The sequence below is a fragment of the Trichinella spiralis genome, assembly GCF_000181795.1.
Source record: "Trichinella spiralis strain ISS 195 chromosome Unknown Scfld6, whole genome shotgun sequence".
In the NCBI taxonomy this organism is placed as follows: domain Eukaryota; kingdom Metazoa; phylum Nematoda; class Enoplea; order Trichinellida; family Trichinellidae; genus Trichinella; species Trichinella spiralis.
In genome coordinates this window covers 25,364-44,420 of record NW_003526945.1, presented here as the reverse complement: position 1 = coordinate 44,420, position 19,057 = coordinate 25,364, and the positions used below count along the sequence as shown (strand labels likewise).

Sequence of the window (19,057 nt, the reverse complement as noted above, 5' to 3'; positions counted from 1 at the left end):
TTTCTTGTTTTTAGATTTATTACTAGTAAATAAATTTGTGGAGAAAATGCAACAGATTCATTATTTTGTTTAAACAACTGCAAGTAATAAACAACTAATGTAATGTGACACTTAATTTGATTAAATTAAATTTGAAAAAAAGTATTTTATGGATTAAGCAATAAAATTGTTCATGGAGGATTTTGTAACAAATTTATCGGTTAATTAAAATAAAAATACTTACGGTGCAGCATGTACTTTGTAAATTGGACTTTTTCACTAATGCCCTATTGCATTACTTTTTATGGTTTATGCAATCTGCTTTGAAATAAATGGTATTTAGGCATTGAAAAATTGCTTAATTTACTAAATATGTGAATGTTAAATTGTTGTATAATCGTTATGTTTCAGAAATTTGTTTTTCACACATAATATATTAAATGGAATTTCAAAAATTACTTCGAAATGGTATTTTCATTTCTGTGTCACTTGAACAGAGGCATTATCTGGTTTATCATTTTTTCACAATATTCTGTTAATTATTAGTCAGTGAAAAATTATTTTATTAGTGCAATTAGAGAAATATGTTACTTTGAAAGTTACAAATTTATATATAAAAATGCTCTTAGTTGAAATTATAATTAATCAGTCAGTATCCGCTTCAAACAAACAGTTAATTAATCACAGAGCAAGGCATGGGAAGAATGAGCAAAAATAAACTTACATTTAGAATGTTTTTATCATTTCCAAATTGTTACACTGAAATAAAAACAAAATCTAGAATAATCATAAGTGAATTACATCATTTTTGAAGCCTTATCCGATTTGTGGTCGATCATCTCTTTGTTAATTTCGACGCATGATAAAATATTGATTTTTTATGCCCAAATGGACTTTATCAGCTTTGAGGCAAAATGATACCAACAACGCAATGCAATAGCAACATCAAAAGCATATTTTAAAATTTTAATTTGCAATCTGTTTTTAATAAATGTTAATATTTTGATGTTTATATTCATTCTAATAATAAGGCGCAAGCAATTTTCATCTCTTTTAATATTAAAAATAAAATAAAATAAATAAATAAATATATATATATGTGTGTGTGTGTGTGTGTGTGTGTAATATTTATCAAATTTTTTTAGATAAAAAGGCAAAATTTTCAATTTGCATTCTTTGTTTTAAAATGAATTTGAATAATTTATTAATCATATTTGTAATGTACTGTAATTATTTTGAAATGATTATGATGATTGAAAAAGTTTCACGGATCATTTGATTCACATTTATAAAGGATGCAGAGTAAATGAATTAGTGTTCTGTTGATAAATGAATGTTTATTAAATTTATAATAAGTTAGCTGGTGAAAGAGAAAATTAGAAGAATTAAGATGCAAGCAATGCAATATTACCATCCAAATAGCCGAATGTTAAAATCTTATGATGTTTTGATAATGGTTGGAAAGCGATCAAGCAACAGCCTATATGCGTTTGTCATAAATTGTGTATGCTATGTTGCGCAATTTATTGACAACTTTAAGAGGGAATGTTGTTTGCAATGCAGGCTCTGAGAACAGTTGCGTTATTAGATTATAGTGAGTAAACTTATTCCGGCTTGCGTTTTCTCTCATATACGCTTATTGAGATAGTATTGCGGATAAATGATTCACTGAACAACTTTTGATTGTGAGTTGATTAAGCAAGTCAATCTTCAGATTCATATCTTTGAGACAAGATTTGCATCATTTTTCATTTGTCAGTAGAAATCACGCAGACAGCTAGCTATATTGCATGTTTCCTACTGCGTACTCAGCATTCGTTGTAGTGATAATTTATTTGAACTTGACAACTTATTTGCGTCGGCAGTTTTGATTCAAACGGAAATAAAAAGATCCCTGCAGTTGTTAGAACTATTCACGCGAAAAGATGTGATGCTTTTAGCTTTTAGCATGCATTGAAATGTCTTGAGTAAATTGACAATATTTTGAAGCTTTAAGAAGCTGTCGTTTTGAAACGCAAGCAAGTGGTGTAATTGGCCAATAAGTCCACTCACTAGGTTTAATAGAAGAATCAATTCCTAATTAGTAAGCATCCTTTTGATCTGTTATCATGAAATGTTTATAACGATAACAATGCTGTCGGTAGTTTCCTCATTGAATATTGTTGTCAATTGACCGTGCTGAGAGGATGAGCAAGTTTTGAAGCCAGGATTTCTTAAGTGAGACCATTTTGCCAGTTATACTTTTGTTGATTAGTTAAATTTAAATAGTGAATGTGATTTTGAAAAATCGAAATGAATCAAACACCACTGCTCATTAACTTTACATTAATCGCTTGAATAGTTCAAAAATAAACCTTAGAACAAGTGGCTTGCGTGAAAGAGTTATTAATATAATAAAGAACATTTGTTTTCTTTTGCAGTGGTTCTTTTTTCTTTTTTTTGTATTTTTGAAAGCCCTCTCTTTCTGCGAGATATCTTTTCAAAATATTTAGTAAAAATAAAGGTTCTGAGCACAGTTTCTTTCATTCAACATCAGATTAACTATTAGAAATTAATCATGCATAACGAAATTCATAATTTACACGCGACATCTTCTCATTCAACTTTATTGACGCCGTTAATCATGTTCAATCGATTAGACTTCGCTTATGCTTCTCTCACTGATAATAAAATAAGGCATAATAAAGTAAAACAGAAAAAAAAGATAAAGTAATAATATTTTTATGACAGTACTTTTAGTTCGCATGGTTGATTTCTGATATCACTTATCGTTATACATTTTAAAAGTAATTTTTAAAATGATAATAAATTATCATAGATAGTCATTCATTATTTTATGAAAAATTTTATTTCAACCACATATTGAGATTTCGGATAACGTACTATGTTTGTTTATGAGTCCAAATTAATAAAAACTTGGTTTGATAAATTAACTGACAGAAAGTTTCATGATAAGTCATTGCATAGTATTTGAAAGTAGTTCCAAACTGTGACCAGATAAATATCACATGTAAAATACAATTATGCAACTTGTGCTCTAATTTATACACTATTAAGAATTGGATTAACTGTCAAAAGTGCAAAACATCAATGTCGCTTTAAATGAGATTATTGCAATTCATTATTCTGTAAGTAATTCAAGAAAATTTATTTAATGCTTTCACTTGTAATAGTGACACATTAATGTAATTTTTAAACACTCGACTACTTTTCAAATAAAAAAGCAAATTTATTTTTAATGTTGCAAAATAACTTTACCATGTAATATTTTATGATTTTGCAATAGACTAATGAAAATGAAAAAAATATTAGCTTTGTTTATTTCATTGTATGCATATATATAGCTACTGTTTTTCTTTTTCCTTTTCAGTGATTGAAATCAACTAAAATTGACTATTTTGATGGTCTGGCTTTAAAATGGTTTTCAAAATTGTATACAGTGCTGTTATCAGTAGAATAAATTATAAATGTAATATTTTTAAGCTTATTTACAAGTAAATTTTTTTGAAATAAATATGAAATTGAAGACATGCCGCATTTTAAGGTAATATTTTTCCTTCAATTAGATATTTTGCATTCATTCTTTCATATTTCATATTATTTTAAATATATTTTAGTTATATCTTTGTTTTGTTTTGTTTGAAGGTAAGTTATCATTTCACCACGAATTGCAATAAGTGGAATGGAAATGAAAAAGATAAATTTAATGAAAACGATCATTTCAGAATAGCATACGCTTAGCAATTTCAAAACCAGCTTCCACATCTCTTTGTTATGTGAAATTTGCTTGATAAGGACCAAGCATTACTGTAGCACAAGTGGAAGCTTTTCATGCATGGATAACACATCATTCACTGTGAACAAGAGCGCAAATTGAAAATCATGCTATTATAGATGTTGTGTCTATGAATTTTGCTTAGTTTTGCATGAGCAGATGCTACTGAACAGAAACCGCAGTTGCTGGAAAGTTTCAAAACTGGGAAGAAAATAATCAAATGGAAAGCTTGTCTCATTAATTGACCGTCTTTTAGTGAGTATTGTGTCTTTATTGCATGCAATGAAACAGAATGATGCTTCTATTTAAAACAGAATTTGCAAATGGAACAAACAAAGTATGATGGTTGCATTTATTTATGCATAGGCAAAAATGTTGTATTTATTACATGCCTGGTGCTATATGTGTATTTGACTTATGAAACTGTTTGTTAGCTGCTAGTTTGCTGTAAGGTTTTATTCTGTTTACTCTATCCAAAATTGTTGATTGAGTTTCTGATAAATTTGGACGAAATCGATAAAGAAATGGCGCCTAGAGACCAGAATTTATGTAAAGCTCCTACTCTGTGTTGAACAGTTGGTAAAACTGGAAATAGTATGCTTTCATCGTAGTTAGTTAGGAAAATTGTTGATTGCAAGTTAACACCCTGCCGTGCAGCTCTTGCTAACGTCTGTTCATTAACCCCTTGATAAGTCTGCAATCCAGTCAGTTCTGAATTAAACGTAATTTTTGGCTCTATTAAAATCAATATTGGCCTCCTTCTTCGAAAATGACTTAAACCGAAGTCCTGAACAACTAAGGTCACTGACAATTAAGGATTGTTCGATTTTTCCTAAGACGGAAGCCTGCGCCTTTTGTCAGCTGCAACTAGCGCAATATATCCTTTCAGGTGGTGTTGGTCAATATTCATTTGAAGAAGTAGCTGTGATTAGAAGGCCTTTTGGTAATTTATTCGTTGTTACGTTTTCTGGAATTTTGTTCTTGCAACCAATTTTGATTGGTTATCTTTTTCACGTTTACTATGCTCATGTATCCGTGATTCATGAAATAGTGAAGTGTAATTTGAGCATATGCTGCTCAATTACAATAATAATAATACTAATTTGATTTAAATCATATTTTTTCGACCTTTTCGTCAACTTTTCTATTGCTACTTTTCTTGTTTTTTTTCTTTTCTTTACCAGTTATCAATTTAATTAACTTTAGGATTTGTTGCAAATCGTGTCATTTTCTGGATAACGAAAAGCAAAGTTCGTCAAATAAAATTCAAACAGTTCTTTTCCTCACATTGAAGGTATGTGCTGATATTTAAAAAATTTATATTTCTAAAAATTTGCATGTATTAGAACATTTTAATTCTAACATGCCTAGATATTATAAATTTGAATTATTTGCTTTGAATTAATGAAACCAAATACGATCAGCATATGATTTTAAGAATGTGAATAATATATTTGATGAACATGAATATATATTTTAATTTAAGCAATTTGTTTCATGAATATGCATAAAAATTTGTTTTCATTGCAAACATTACAAATGAAGACTTATTTTTGCAGTATTTTATTTAAAAAGCAATTAAAATGTGAAGTATAGATTGCTTTTGTTGAATGAAAAGTGTATTCCATTTTACTATGAAAATAAACAATAGAATTTATTCAGTAACCAAAATTTTCCATTCCTGAATCCCAAATTAGATAATAATGTGGAGATTAGAAAAGAGGCAGTACTAAAACATTTTTCTATGAAATGTATTCTTATGAAATATTTTACATTTGCATGATTAACATCCCATGGGTATTTTAACAAGCATTTTCTGATAATGTATAAAGTATCAAAAATATTAATTGATTTTACCAAGGACTTATACGGGTTTTAGTTTGTAGAGGAATTTTTCTGGACCATGAATATGCCTAGCTGATTAGTTTATAATATAAATTGTTTTGTGAGCAATTGTTAAAAATAAAACGAATCATCTTACAAAGAAGGGTAAATTTTTAATTAAAATTTTAATTTTTTGAGTTGAAAATTTCTACCACCATCTAATAAATACTTGGGGCAAATTGATTGTGATTGCTGTCATTTCTATTAGGTGCAAAAATTTAAGCATATTATATGGAAAGTTGCTTTTCTTAATTTTCTAATATTGAAATAAGTAAAAGGCACAACTCCCTTCTTTGCCCAGTAATTTAAATATTAAATTTTTGTTTAATTTTGATGACAACCGTCTAATGTGTAACAGTATGCAAAATCAAAATGCAACCTGCATGAAAAAGTTTTGCGAATCTAACCAACTGAAAGGGATGAAAGTGAGAAAATTCATCTTGCTTGTTTTAGAATAGCAATGCAAATTTATTAAAATGTTTCTTTTGTTTTTTATTTATTACTTTTATTCGATCAGCTGCTGCTTATGTATTAGATGAAAAATTATTGCTAATTTGTGATTTCATTTTTTGAATTATTATATTTTAAGTTTATAATTCAGATCAAGTTGCATAAGCATGTGTATCGCGTTTCAGTGTTTATTAAGTGTCATTTTGCTAAAAGTCATAAAATGCAAAATTCCATCTGAAATTATGTAATTTATTTATTACACTACAATATTAGTCAGTGAATGGCATATATTATTCAATAAATTGTTGCTCTCTCTCTTTATAGACTTATTTGTATGTATATAGTTTGTTAATATTTCATGAATATTTTATTTTAAAATATTGCCGCTCTGTTGAATACTGTTCTTATAAGAAAAGTATTGTTGTTCGCTTTACATTTTTAAATAAAACTTACACTCCATTGAAAATATTTCTCATTTCCACCAAATAAAAAGTTACTTTAAATTGGTTTTCCCGCAACTGTTATTGAATACTTCTTCAATCGTACTTTAATGTAATTTAATTACCTGAAAGTTTTCGTACAATTAATCAATTGTTAAATGACGCATTATTTAAATAGTTTGACAAATTGTTAAAATATTTGGCATATAATCTCTAGCATATTTAGCAAAGGTTATCATTTAAACAAAGGAAATTTGAAACTCACAAGTAATAATGCTGTTTTTTGAAATAAAAGTTTTTTATAAATTTATGAATTTTTCATCATTTTAAAAAATATATCCATTTAAAGTTTAGCTTTTATTTTCTTTTAAAATCACTCAATAATGCAGTCTTCAAGAGGTCTATTGTTAGAGATCGGTTTAGTTGCATTTTCATGTTTTAACATTTGGCATGCTTACTCTGCTTTGCATAAATGTTGTTGCTGAAAGTATTTTGATGCAAGTTTGTGAATTTAGACTGTTAAAAATTACTTTTCTAATAAATGTTATGATAAAGTTTAATGTCAGTTACTGAAATATAGTGGAATGCGTTGAAAATTAACTAGATCCCAAGAAAATATGTTAAAATCAACTGTTTAAGAAAATATGCTACTCTGAAAAAAACAAACAATTTGGCTCATTCATACTTATAAGTAAGCAATGGAAATTTCAATTTTCCGCCATCGCTTTCGTTTATGTTTTGTAGCGTTTAGTAAAGTGAAATGAAATCAATTGCATTTTAAAATGAAGAATATCATAAATAATTATAGATTTTGTTTTTTTGTTATTTTTTAAAAATGAAATTCTACCATATTTTAATTGATTTTTGCGAAAAATTTTTCTTATTTTGGGAAATGATGTTTATAGATTTCTTTATTTTATTGTCTGTTTTTGTAAATTAGAATTATCGAAGAATTAGCATATTTAAAGGTAAAGTTATTAATCGATATACTTTTGAAAAATCGCTTCACCGATGAGTTTAATTTTATGTTTGAAACAGGCTGTTCTGCTTACGTCTGTTTAACTGCTATTATTTTAATAGCATATAATCGAAGTCAAGCAAGTATTGTTTATTGTTTTCAAAAATTTTCCTAAAAATGAATGAATAAACTGCCGCTCCATATAGTTTCCTGGTGTGATTTATTATGATTGCTGTACTAGTGTGGTAGTTGTCCAGCCTTGCTTTGTAAAATTGATTTAAAAAATTGTCAACTTTTTGCACATTATTTACTGTACTATTAAGCAGGTGTGCTTTTTTCTTTTGTCCATATGAATAATATTTTTTTGAATAGGCTACTTAGTTTAACTCGTTTATGTTGACTGAAAGTTTTATCTTTCACATATTCCATGTTGAATAATCACCCAAAGCAGAATACTTTACCTATTATTATTAGTATATATGATGCTTTATATATATGATGTGTGCTATTTTACAAAAACATTACTGAAACATCAGAAATTATGAAAATAAAGAACTTTTCTTTCTAAAGGTCGATGTGATAAGTGATGGTTTTTCAGTTTGTTCATCAAGTTATTCAGCTTGTCTTTACCAAACTGATCAATGTTGTATACTGTCAATAACAGTGGAAATATTATTGCTCTCATAAAAGGGTTTATATTTTTATTCATTCAACGCATTGTTTATGCGTAAATACAAGAAAATTACAATTTTTTAGTGATGCAATAAAGTGGCATTTCACATCATTTTCAATGCGTTAAGTCGTATCCGGCAATTACTTTGCCTAAATGAATGGTGAAGCTATTTTCCACTCGATTTCTTTTTTAGTATAATTTATAAAAGTAGTAAAGTTGAATAAATCTACTGCTTGCTATTGCATGCGAAAATAGCCTACTATTGGAAGACAATTCAATGAACGACATATAGACTGGAAAAAAATTAAGCATAGCAGAATTTGTAGCAGCATTAATTTGCTTAAGAGACTTTTTGTAAGCGTAAATACATATTCAACAATGGATTGCTTTGCTGTTGCATTCGTGTGAACAGCTGCCTTTTGGTAATAATACATTATCTTTCAAAATTTTCACTTGTATATTTTATCAGACTTTGTTAAACTTTTATAGGTTAAATTTGATACATTCAATGGTTTTATTTATCTAGTGGTATGCTTTTAAAAATAATGATTTTTTGTTTAATTTCTTATCCTAAGAAGATAAATCAAGCAAAATTTCAGCTCACTTCTTTTTCACATTTCTCTTATTGATATAATTTTGTTTTGGTTATGTTTTGCACGTTTCGTCGATTTTGTTTCGTTTCATTGTGCTTCTTATAACACCAAAAAATATGCCCATGCGATATGCGGAGTGCAGTTGCAGTCAAAATAGTCTAAAAGGAAATTTATAGCCGCATTCTGAAGTGAAGAGAATATTTGGAAGAGTACTAATGGTTTTTGCCTCATAAACAGACAGATGATTGCTTATAAATGTTGTGCTGTGATTTTGTAGAGGATAAATTTAGAGGTGAAAAGATTGCTTTCACTTGCTTGTTCATTTATGATGAACGTTTTCTTCATTTAAACTGAATGTGAAATTGCTGCCATCCAACTACTTGTGTATAATTCTATTACATTTGAGCATTGAACAGTTTCTTAATAGAAATTTTTTTCATCACTCATGATCAATAATCATTTATTTATCTATGGGCAAGTAATATTTGAAAAAAAAAATAACTTAAAAATTAGATTGAAATATATTGAATATCAATTGATTTTTTCTACTTGTTTATAAAATGTTTTACAACTTATTTTTTTGAAAAACTATTTCAGCAAATTGAAAATATTTGAGGTGATAATTTTTTATGCTCACTAAATTTTAATTTTACACAATGATTTACTCGTTTTTTTACTATTTCACTAATATGTGGTATATAATGAATGAAAATGAAAATTAATGCAAGCTGATAATAATAATAATAATAATAATAAGTTAAATATGCTATTTATGTGTTGCAGTGAATAGTAATTTAATAATTTCTCTTTTACAGCCTGTCATTGTTATTATTTCTAAGATTAGCTAGAATTGAATACTGAAAAATATGTATGGAAATACAGAATGAAAATGATTATACTATTGAGGAAAATATAATATAATAGAGTGAACAAAAATGAAACATTATTAATTATTGTGAACATTAAAAACTAAATTTTTTAAATTCAGCACTGCAGTTTAATCAATGTGCATGTAATTAAATTGTCAATGGGTTTAAACTAATTCTTCGAAATGGGAAGTCATTGATTTGTCGTCAATAGTTTCAGTCACAAAACTGATCATCCTTTCTAATGATGAATAATAATTGAAGGAATTGTTTTACTTTTATTTTTATTTTCAATGCTTTTGAATAACTATAATGTTGCGTATGGAGTTGAGAAACTGATTTACATTAATTTTTGCTATGATAATGATACTGATATTGAAAAGCAATTAGTGCGAAAAAAACAATCAGATATTGTTGCAGTTATTTATTTTAAAATTCCAGCACAACTGTGCATTTTTTCAGTAAAACTTGCACTTTTTGCACTCAAATCTATTCCATTATATGGAATAACTTATTTGTCAACATTTAAATTAGCAAATAGTCAAATTATAAGAACACCAAATGTATACTCAGCAATTTGTCATCGAACTAACTGGGATCAGTTAATTAAATATAAGAAAAATATTTTGATACAAATTATTTTTAGTAATTATTTCAACTTGTGCAAATAATGTAGCTGCTGAATAATAATATTTGTTTGTAATATGATAATACAATTCAAATTTTATTTATTAAGTAATAATTGAAGGAAGTTCAGATGTATATTTAGTAAATTATCTAACGTAAAATAAAATACATCTGCAATTACAGGCAGAAGAAATTGGTTCATGTTAGCAAATGAGTAATTGGATGTAAAATTAGTTGAAAACTGTAAAAGTGATTATTGCATAGTGCTTATTTAAAATTCAATTAAAATGATAGTGAATTTTGCATATAATAATAAAGTTAATTGTCAATTTTTTTCTCAACTTTAACCAATGGCAAATATGAAGTTTAATTTTGCAAAAACTGAAATTTCATATAAGAAAGTAATAATACTAATAATGTATTATTGAAATTGTATACTTGTGAAGCGTTAAATACAAACAAATTACTGTTTCCAAGTGAAAGTGCTAATTTTTAACATTAGCTATAAATTGTAGAACAGTGTGTATGATTATTCAAATTTGCAGTTAAATGATATTTCCATTAAATTTAAGATGCTGCTGTTTTGATGGTAAAAATTAAATTAACTAAACATAGCAAAGGAATTGAATTATAGCAAAGTGTGAAGCTTTACTAAAGTATTGAATGTTGCATTTAAGCAAAAAGTCAAATGCAAGCAATTATGGTAAGCTTGTTTGTGTTGAAGCGTGTAAAACTGTTTATGAAGTTACAGTAGCAATGGCGTTGATTAATGCAAGTACACAGATCTTTATTTCTATTATGCAAATGGTGTATTTGATTAATTGCGCTTGAAAAGAGTTTGAACTTTCAACGTTGTAACTGTTTAGAGTGAATTTTATAGAAATTTTGAATTAAATTATTATCAATTATCATGTTATATGTTTAATGACTTTAAGTTTATGCTATTTATCAGTGAAAATTTTGATAATTGCTTAACATTTCAATAGATGAATGAAAAGTGATGAATCATTTGTAAGTTGCTTTTGCATATGACTTGAATGAAGATGTAAATGGAAAAAGTAAGCTAATGATTGATTATTAATGAAACATGTTTTTTGCGTGTTTAGAGAGTTTAAAGTTGAAACTAAAGTTAAAGGTTTGTTGACTGTGATTTATTTAGTGATTGTGAAATAAAAGATGTACGATGTTTAATTTTGACATCGATTTGGAATTAAAAATTATGCGCAAGTGGGAGTAAATTCAGTTGTGCTTTGAGGTCGTAAAGCATTCCGCGTTTCCGTTTGAATGATCCAGTCAGAGAGAGCCTGCCTCTTTGCGAAACGCACGCATGCGTTCAGAGCATCACATTCGAAACAGTGTACAGCTGTTTTCCCACTTTATCATTGCTATGACTGACTACATGGTGAAATAATTCTTATTCTTCCTTTATTTATAATAATATTGCTGTAGATTTTATATTTCTGAAAAAATATTTTTATACAATCAGTTTGAACAATTTTAATTGTTAAAACAAGTAAGAGAAAAAGGGTTTCTTTTTCAACCTCTTTTCTGTACATTCATTTGTTCTGAACAGGAGCAAGCAGTATGGGAGCAAAGAATAGTCGTCCGAAGCTTTCTAAAGATGATTTGGACTTTTTGAAGAAAAACACGAGCTTCTCTGAAGAGCAAATAAAAGAATGGTACAAAGGTTTCGTTGTAAGTATATGTTTGGGAAATTTTTCATAATGATTATTGTTCTATGGCTAATATTGGTGAAATGTTTACTTTTTTTGAATATTACATTTTAGCAAGACTGTCCCAAGGGGCATTTGACGAAAGATCAATTTATCAAAGTGTACAAGGACTTTTTTCCCTCCGGCTCAGCGGAAGCGTTCTGTGAGCATGTCTTTCGAACGTTCGACACGGATAATTCTGGATTTATTGACTTCAAAGAATTTCTTTTGGCTATAAATGTCACTTCTAGCGGAACACCAGAAAAGAAGCTAGAATGGGCATTTCGTATGTATGACATTGATGGTAATGGAACTATCGATGAAAAAGAAATGGTCCGAATTATTGAAGTTAGTAAATTTTTATAAAATGTGACGTTGATTTTGGATTTTAATATTTCATTTTACAGGCAATTTACGATATGCTTGGGCCAGACGTTACTCGCTCAACTGATGATTCACCACATCGTCGAGCAAAAATGATTTTTGAAAAAATGGATTCAAATAAAGACAAAGAATTAACGTTGAAAGAATTTGTCGATGGATGTCTTGCCGACAAAGAGCTATATCAAATTTTGACAAACGACATGAAAAAGTGATAAAGAAAAAATCCGAAACATCAGCAACAATAATAATAATATTATTATTAATAATATTAATAAGAATAAGAATATTTTTTGACGCGTAGCCTAGCGATCTGCCTTTAGCAACAAACACTGTTACACTACTTTTGTCTTTTTCATTGGTTGGTTGTCAGGCAACCGTACCCCTGATTGTCTGTTAACGATGTCATATGCTCGCCAGTTTGTTATATGTTCATTGTGTAATTTTCACATGAATGCACGCATCAGCTATGTGGCTAGCTGCCGGCTGTCGTCGCTTCATTCTTCTTATTTTATCCTTCCACATTTTCTTTTTCCAACGACAATTTCCTCATCTTCATTCAAAAATGTATTGTATATCTATCCAGTTTAATTTGACATATAATCCGCATTTCATTTGCTCGAATTAGAAATCCAGCAACAATTTTCAATGAGCAAACAACAATACATATCACTCTACTATTGTCATCTTCATAATACTATTTAATAACTCTAATAATCATTGTTATTATTGTATAAGCAATAGTATGCAGCATAATCATCAGTATAAAATGAATAAAAAATGAAAAAGAGAGAAAATAAGAAGCAAAATAATGAAATAAATTGAAAAATGGAAATATGATGAAATTGTACAAGGAAGGATGAATAATTTTGTGAATGGCTGATGAAAAATTAACTTTGTTAAAGGTGATGTCCAATTACTGTTGCGCACAGTGGCGGAATTGAATTTTAGTCAAAGTGCTATTTCTAGTGCTTTGTTAATAAAATTTCCTGCCGCTTAGCAATTCTTTCAACATTTTAGCATCGCACTTCATTTTAACAAGTAAAAGAATTTTTTTCTTTCTTCAGATATTTATTAAATTGAACGCTATTACACAACATTAACGTTGTACTATTTCTTGCGCATTATTACTCACATAATAATAATAATAAACAAAACAAACAAGATAAATGAATATTTTTGCATAGAAAGTGCAACGCAGCAAATTGCAAAAGCAGCGAGCACACTACACTGTGAAGATAAGGCGAAGCTACTTCCTTTTAGTAGTAGCAAAATGAACAGGAAAGAGGCTAGGCGAAGTAGTCTTATCCAATTTATCAGTTATTCAAATTAGCCGTGTGCATTCACTGCCTGCAACGCTAATTTGCATTGCATTGGCGTACTAATAGGAATAATAGAAACTGACCAGCAGTTTGATCGTCATCTGTGCTAGTGAATATCGCCAACTGCAATGTTTCAGCACCAAAATGAGATTTTCTTCACTATTGCATGCCAATCGATGTTAGACACTAGAAAATGCAAAGACAAGGAAGGCTCATCATAATGAATGTTCAATCTGATTGCACTTGAATCTATATATCTACGATAAAAGTGCCCTCGTTTTATGAATACAATGCAATTTGAAAAACGAACACAAATATATATGGAATAAAATCGCACGTGCGTTATTATTTCACAATGGGTGGATGGATTTTGCAAAAGCGATTCAAAACAAATACAGCGTGTAAGTAAGTAGTCGTTGGATTATCCAATTACACTGGTCTTTTCACTTCTGCATCAGACTGATTCAAATGTGAACATTTGCATTCTGATTTGAATAGTGCTTCTCAGTGATCAAATGTACTCCTTTTGAAAAATTGTCACTAAATTAAATCCTACACGCTTGTCAGCTGACCAGCCATTTTGGGCGTCTACTCATCCAACTGAACTTTGCACTTCACAATCTGTCACATAATTGTCGAGCTAATTTTGCTTCCGATCCAATCTCGCTTCACGATTTTCAACACAATAAACTTAATTTATTGCGGCAACATCGCCAAACTTCAAAACAGAATGAAGCATAACAAATGCATTTTACAAACCTCCCACACTCACTCACTGCATCAATAATCGTTCATCTTCTTCTTCTATTGACGTCATCACCAAGAAAAGTACAAAAGGAGAACGCCTTTTTTAACCACTTCAACTGTTCTTCTTCACATCATCTCTTTCACATATACAGCAACAATTGGTAAGTATTATGTCTTATTCTTTTTGTCTTTCTTAAGAACTGATGCTTTTTTTGAAAACAAAATACTAATAAATTAAGATTGCATTTTGCAACAATCAATTATAAACATAAATGCTGTTGATCAATTGCTAAATCATCTGTAATTAAATGCGGACTAGAACAAAATCAATATCACGTGATTTCATTTATTATACGGATCGCATTTATTTATTAATCCGTTTTATTTATGAAAGTATAATATCATATATTTTTCTTATGCATTTTCAAGAATTCATTTACAGCTTACATTTTAATTTCAATTTGCCCTTTGTGAGTCCATTCCTACTGTAACTGCATATCAGATGCTCAAGAAAGGTGATATTATTTTAAATATGTTGAATTAAACAGAAATACAGTAATTCAATTCAAAAAAATGTGGAAGTTTAATTCAAATTTGAATGATAAATAAAGCAAATATACAGTTTAATCAACTGTCTTTGAAAATCATAATTGAACATTTTTCTAAAAAATACACTATCACTACGTTACAATTTATTATTGTTAGTCACTTTTACGAGAACAGTGATGGATAACTGCGAATAAATCGTAAAAAAGTATCATAAACTGTGAAGCTAATGCCTACAGCTATTGGGCCTTTGATCCAATTCATACTAAGTCCTTTGTACAGCCCATGAACAACACCCTCGTGAATAGCGACGCTTCGAACGATTTGCGAAATGGAGCTTGACTGAGGAACCACACCGGTTTGCATTCTAAAAGAGTAAATTAAATTAAATTAAATTAAAAATAAACTTATTTCAAATTGAACTCTTTGAAGGGAGGCGATTTTTCATTTGGTTAAACTTTTCTTTTATAAGATAAGAATATAAAATAGGATAAGAAATTATAATAAAAATAATTTAGTCTTGAAATTAAACAAAACTATCGACAATGGGAAAAGTTATGCATTACTGCACTTCTTCTTTATAACGAGCACAAACAATTTACCTCCTGCGCACAATATCCAATGGATAGGAAGCACTCTGTCCGCACAAGCCAGCAATGGCACCAAATATTAGCTTTTCTAGTGCAGTTGCTGGACGGCCTGTCCTTTCTAAATCAAAGTAAATTAGAGGTTTTAAAATTTGATTCCTAAAACAATACCATGCTGAAAATTTTTAAGGCTTTCAAATGTAAAGAAACTTGTTCCCGCATAAGGAATGACACCAAGTAAGGTTGGTATGATTCCTCGGTACAACGCCAAAGGTCCATCGACGTGCCAGATTTTAACGAAAACAGCAATGAGAGTTTTATACCTTAAGGTTAAAATTTAACAATTATGTGTAGAAAATTAAACAGTATTAAAAATAAAAGCATTTTACTGAGATTTGCGACTAACAGACAAGCAGGCTTTAGCCAAATCTAGAGGATAAGTCACTGATGTAGCTGTAACACCTGCCATCGAACCGGCTATATATCGACGCAGTGGTGTAGAAGAGCTGATGGAGGTGAAATAATCGTGAATAGCTGTAAAATAAGCAAACTGTAAATATTACTTGGGCCTATCTACTTGCAAAACATGCTTCCATTGCTCATGTGCACAGTACTGAACAGCAGCAAATGGAATAACACGTGCCATTGTAGCTGAGTTGCCTCGATAAAGTGCAATGAATCCTTGCTGACGGTACGTTTCCTTTATAAATTTCGCAGCTTCTTTAAATGAATAATGTCTGGTTGAAACTAAAGAAAATTCCAAACTCATTATTTCAAATTCATATTTTCCAAATATAAACTAGTTATGTTTATTATAAGGAACTGTATACAACTATCAACAGAGCTTAATATAGTTTGCATTTATCATTGCTTACCCAATTGTGAGAACTTCATCCAGTACAACTATATAAAAAAGAAAAAATCATGCATTCATTGTACATATTAATGAGTACTTCAAATAAAAATTATTACTGGGTTATCAGTAAATAACTTTTATGAAACTGCAATACCTTATATTATATATATTACCTAATATATAATTAAAGATAGAATATTAAAAAAATGCAAAATATAAATCACTGTTTTGACAGAAATGTAAGAGAAAGTAATGTTACATTTTTACAAGGAAGTGCATATCCACTGACGTTTATTAGCAGAAAACTCTGTAGTTCAGTTTTAAAGAAATAATAATACCTTGGAAGTTAATTTTTGTTCGATCTAGTGGCGCTATAGCCGTTTTGGCAATTGCTCCAGCAATAGCGCCAGCGCTTAAAGAAGTAACGATTTTGTAATGTTGGGCCATCTGAAAGAAACGTCAATTCATTTAAATTACCTTTCATAAACAAATATATATGTTAACAGTAAGCGATAAATTAATATATTACTTCTTTTTGTTGAGCATCAATTGGCATACTGAGAATTGATTCACTAATTCGTTGCGAACAACTGCTATTCGTATTGAGCAGGAAAAAAACTTGCCATTAACCAAAACTAAAACAATTCATTTCTAATTGACACTCCCAATTGTAATAACGATACAATTTATGAAAAGGGTGCACCGGTTTGTTCCCACTAGAATAACTTGAGGCGTTTCTATGTTAAAGCGCATGTCTGTAGCATTTAAAAACATATCAATAAATATAATTATTTTATATGTTGAAGAATCCATTATAAATTGAACACCATAATATGAAAATGGCAATTCCAAAAGCAAAAAAATTATAATACACGATTTATAGCAGAAAGACAAATCATGCAATTAAACAGTATTTAAGGATAAATTCGCGTAAAACATTATTTAAATACAATATAATAAATTGGTATAAACCACATCCGATTACAGTAAGCAACAGTATGCATATAATGACTCTCAAGTTATTATTTGCAAACTTTCATATTCTGTCCAATTGCTATATTTTTGTTGAACTGGTTAGAGGTTTGCGCACTTTTTACTTACAAAAAGAATTTAATGGTTTACCTTAATATCGACACTTTAAATTACAAATAATTACAAATGCTAGAAGCTAATTTCATGCAGTAATTTTTATTATTGTGATATGTAACTTTGTATTTATTATACTAGGTTTCATTTTCAATTTTAAATTGGTTGAACTTATCTTTTGGTTGCGAAAATTAGAACTTTTCATTTAATCAGCTTCTAACAATTCATAAAAATTCAAATGTTATTGCTATGCAACAGACTTTTTAATAAATCTCAGTAAGCGGAAATTGTAATGACAAGTTTCTTTCAAATTTCAAAACCAAGAAATCTAATTAGATTTTGTCTTGCCGCGATTTACTGATCCCCAAATCCTGACATTATGCAAACAGCATATCATGTGGATACTGAATTAAAATGAAGAATGCAGCAAGCTTAATAAATAATCAACATTTATGATATATTTTCAGTAATTATTACGCAGAAGTTTTGCTAAAAAATTAACTCAGTAAAACTTATTGGAATTACAATTACTTATTCTTGAATTTGCTTATAAATCCCAGAAACACGTTAATGTTAAAGACATTCCTTTATAAATATAGTGTTGCAACCAGCTCTACTAGTTTATGTATCTGGTAAGCAGAGTGTTAGAGTCAGACTAGCGACAGTAATCTGACGTTCAGGTATGAATAGACCAGACGTTCGTTCGTCCGGCCGATAAGTAAGTGGACTGTATAATAAAGAGTGGATGAGGTGTATCTTCCACGGCGTGGGCAGCGATCGGGGTCCAAAAACTCTCGTCGATGGCGATCTCCTTCGCGGACGTCTTCCGGTTCCCTAACTCCGCTAACTCTGTACGTTGCGACTGCACGCTCGAAGTGTACGAATACCCGAGCGACTACCGTTGTTCCTAACGGTAAGTCGAATGCCCTTCAATAAGGTACGCACGAGTCTCTCGCTCGATCGTCCTTCCTTGCACTTCGACTCGGTTCGTCTACACTTCCCAATTCGACTCTTCGGAATACGGCAATACTGCAACCAGTACTGCAAACCACGTATTCTAAGCCGACTTCTCGCAACCAACGCGTCCTCTTGTACAACTATCGTACCACTGACGCATACACACACAGACGTATCTCTCTCTATCCATGTATATGTATGTCTGGCGCGGCGCGCTTTCTAGCCCTATATATAGGGCCAGGGTCGGCGGCCCCGCGGTCGACCCAAACGCGAACCACCAATAGGCAGCTCGCTCGCGGCGGGAGCGCTCGCTATCTCCGGCGCCGATCTAAAGCCTTGTCAGTCTTCAATTATGTTGTCATGCTTCGGATCTCTTGATCCTGCGCTAATCCCTTACTAGTCACGTCATGATGGCCATTTCCACGCCCTTTGATCTGACTGCCGTCGCCGCTATGGCGCACTCGCCATTGTCTCGCGAACGACGATAGATCGAGGCGCAGCAGGGGGTCTCTCTGACCCCGACTCAGAGCCGCCAGACGCCCAGATAGCGATCTGGCCGGCGATGCGCGGGTATTGTTCTTGGCCTACCCGCGACTTCTGGGCACCAGCCCTTGGCCA

General features: G+C 30.2%; 3 protein-coding genes across 3 annotated transcripts; 2 read left to right on the top strand and 1 right to left on the bottom strand.

Moving 5' to 3' along the window:
- The first annotated feature begins 2,131 nt into the window (after positions 1-2,131).
- Tsp_10012 (neuronal calcium sensor 2) lies at positions 2,132-12,554 on the top strand. Its single transcript, XM_003373118.1, has 4 exons — positions 2,132-2,196; positions 11,819-11,940; positions 12,033-12,305; positions 12,365-12,554. Exons 2-4 carry the CDS (start codon positions 11,830-11,832, stop codon positions 12,551-12,553), a joined length of 573 nt encoding a protein of 190 aa, XP_003373166.1. The 5' UTR covers positions 2,132-2,196; positions 11,819-11,829; the 3' UTR covers position 12,554.
- Positions 12,555-15,118: 2,564 nt separating this feature from the next.
- Positions 15,119-16,952, bottom strand: Tsp_10011 (solute carrier family 25 member 42). The gene is made up of 7 exons (XM_003373117.1): positions 16,926-16,952; positions 16,735-16,843; positions 16,118-16,287; positions 15,930-16,090; positions 15,751-15,863; positions 15,556-15,715; positions 15,119-15,320 (listed from the first exon to the last, which is right to left on the bottom strand). The coding sequence occupies exons 1-7, from the start codon at positions 16,950-16,952 to the stop codon at positions 15,119-15,121; spliced, it is 942 nt and encodes a 313-aa protein (XP_003373165.1).
- A 132-nt stretch (positions 16,953-17,084) lies between these two features.
- Positions 17,085-18,817, top strand: Tsp_10010 (hypothetical protein). Its single transcript, XM_003373116.1, has 4 exons — positions 17,085-17,101; positions 17,280-17,414; positions 18,223-18,395; positions 18,420-18,817. Exons 1-4 carry the CDS (start codon positions 17,085-17,087, stop codon positions 18,815-18,817), a joined length of 723 nt encoding a protein of 240 aa, XP_003373164.1.
- The last annotated feature ends 240 nt before the right edge of the window (positions 18,818-19,057 follow it).

Coding starts and splice junctions, on each gene's coding strand:
- Tsp_10012 (XM_003373118.1), top strand. CDS start 11,830: ATGGGAGCAAAGAATAGTCGTCCGAAGCTTTCTAAAGATGATTTGGAC. Junction 11,941..12,032: donor AATGGTACAAAGGTTTCGTT/GTAAGTATATGT, acceptor ATTACATTTTAG/CAAGACTGTCCCAAGGGGCA. Junction 12,306..12,364: donor AAATGGTCCGAATTATTGAA/GTTAGTAAATTT, acceptor TTCATTTTACAG/GCAATTTACGATATGCTTGG.
- Tsp_10011 (XM_003373117.1), bottom strand. CDS start 16,952: ATGCCAATTGATGCTCAACAAAAAGAA. Junction 15,864..15,929: donor TCTGTTAGTCGCAAATCTCA/GTAAAATGCTTT, acceptor TTTAACCTTAAG/GTATAAAACTCTCATTGCTG. Junction 15,716..15,750: donor CATTCCTTATGCGGGAACAA/GTTTCTTTACAT, acceptor AAAAATTTTCAG/CATGGTATTGTTTTAGGAAT.
- Tsp_10010 (XM_003373116.1), top strand. Junction 17,415..18,222: donor ATGCATATAATGACTCTCAA/GTTATTATTTGC, acceptor TGTATAATAAAG/AGTGGATGAGGTGTATCTTC. Junction 18,396..18,419: donor GACTACCGTTGTTCCTAACG/GTAAGTCGAATG, acceptor CCCTTCAATAAG/GTACGCACGAGTCTCTCGCT.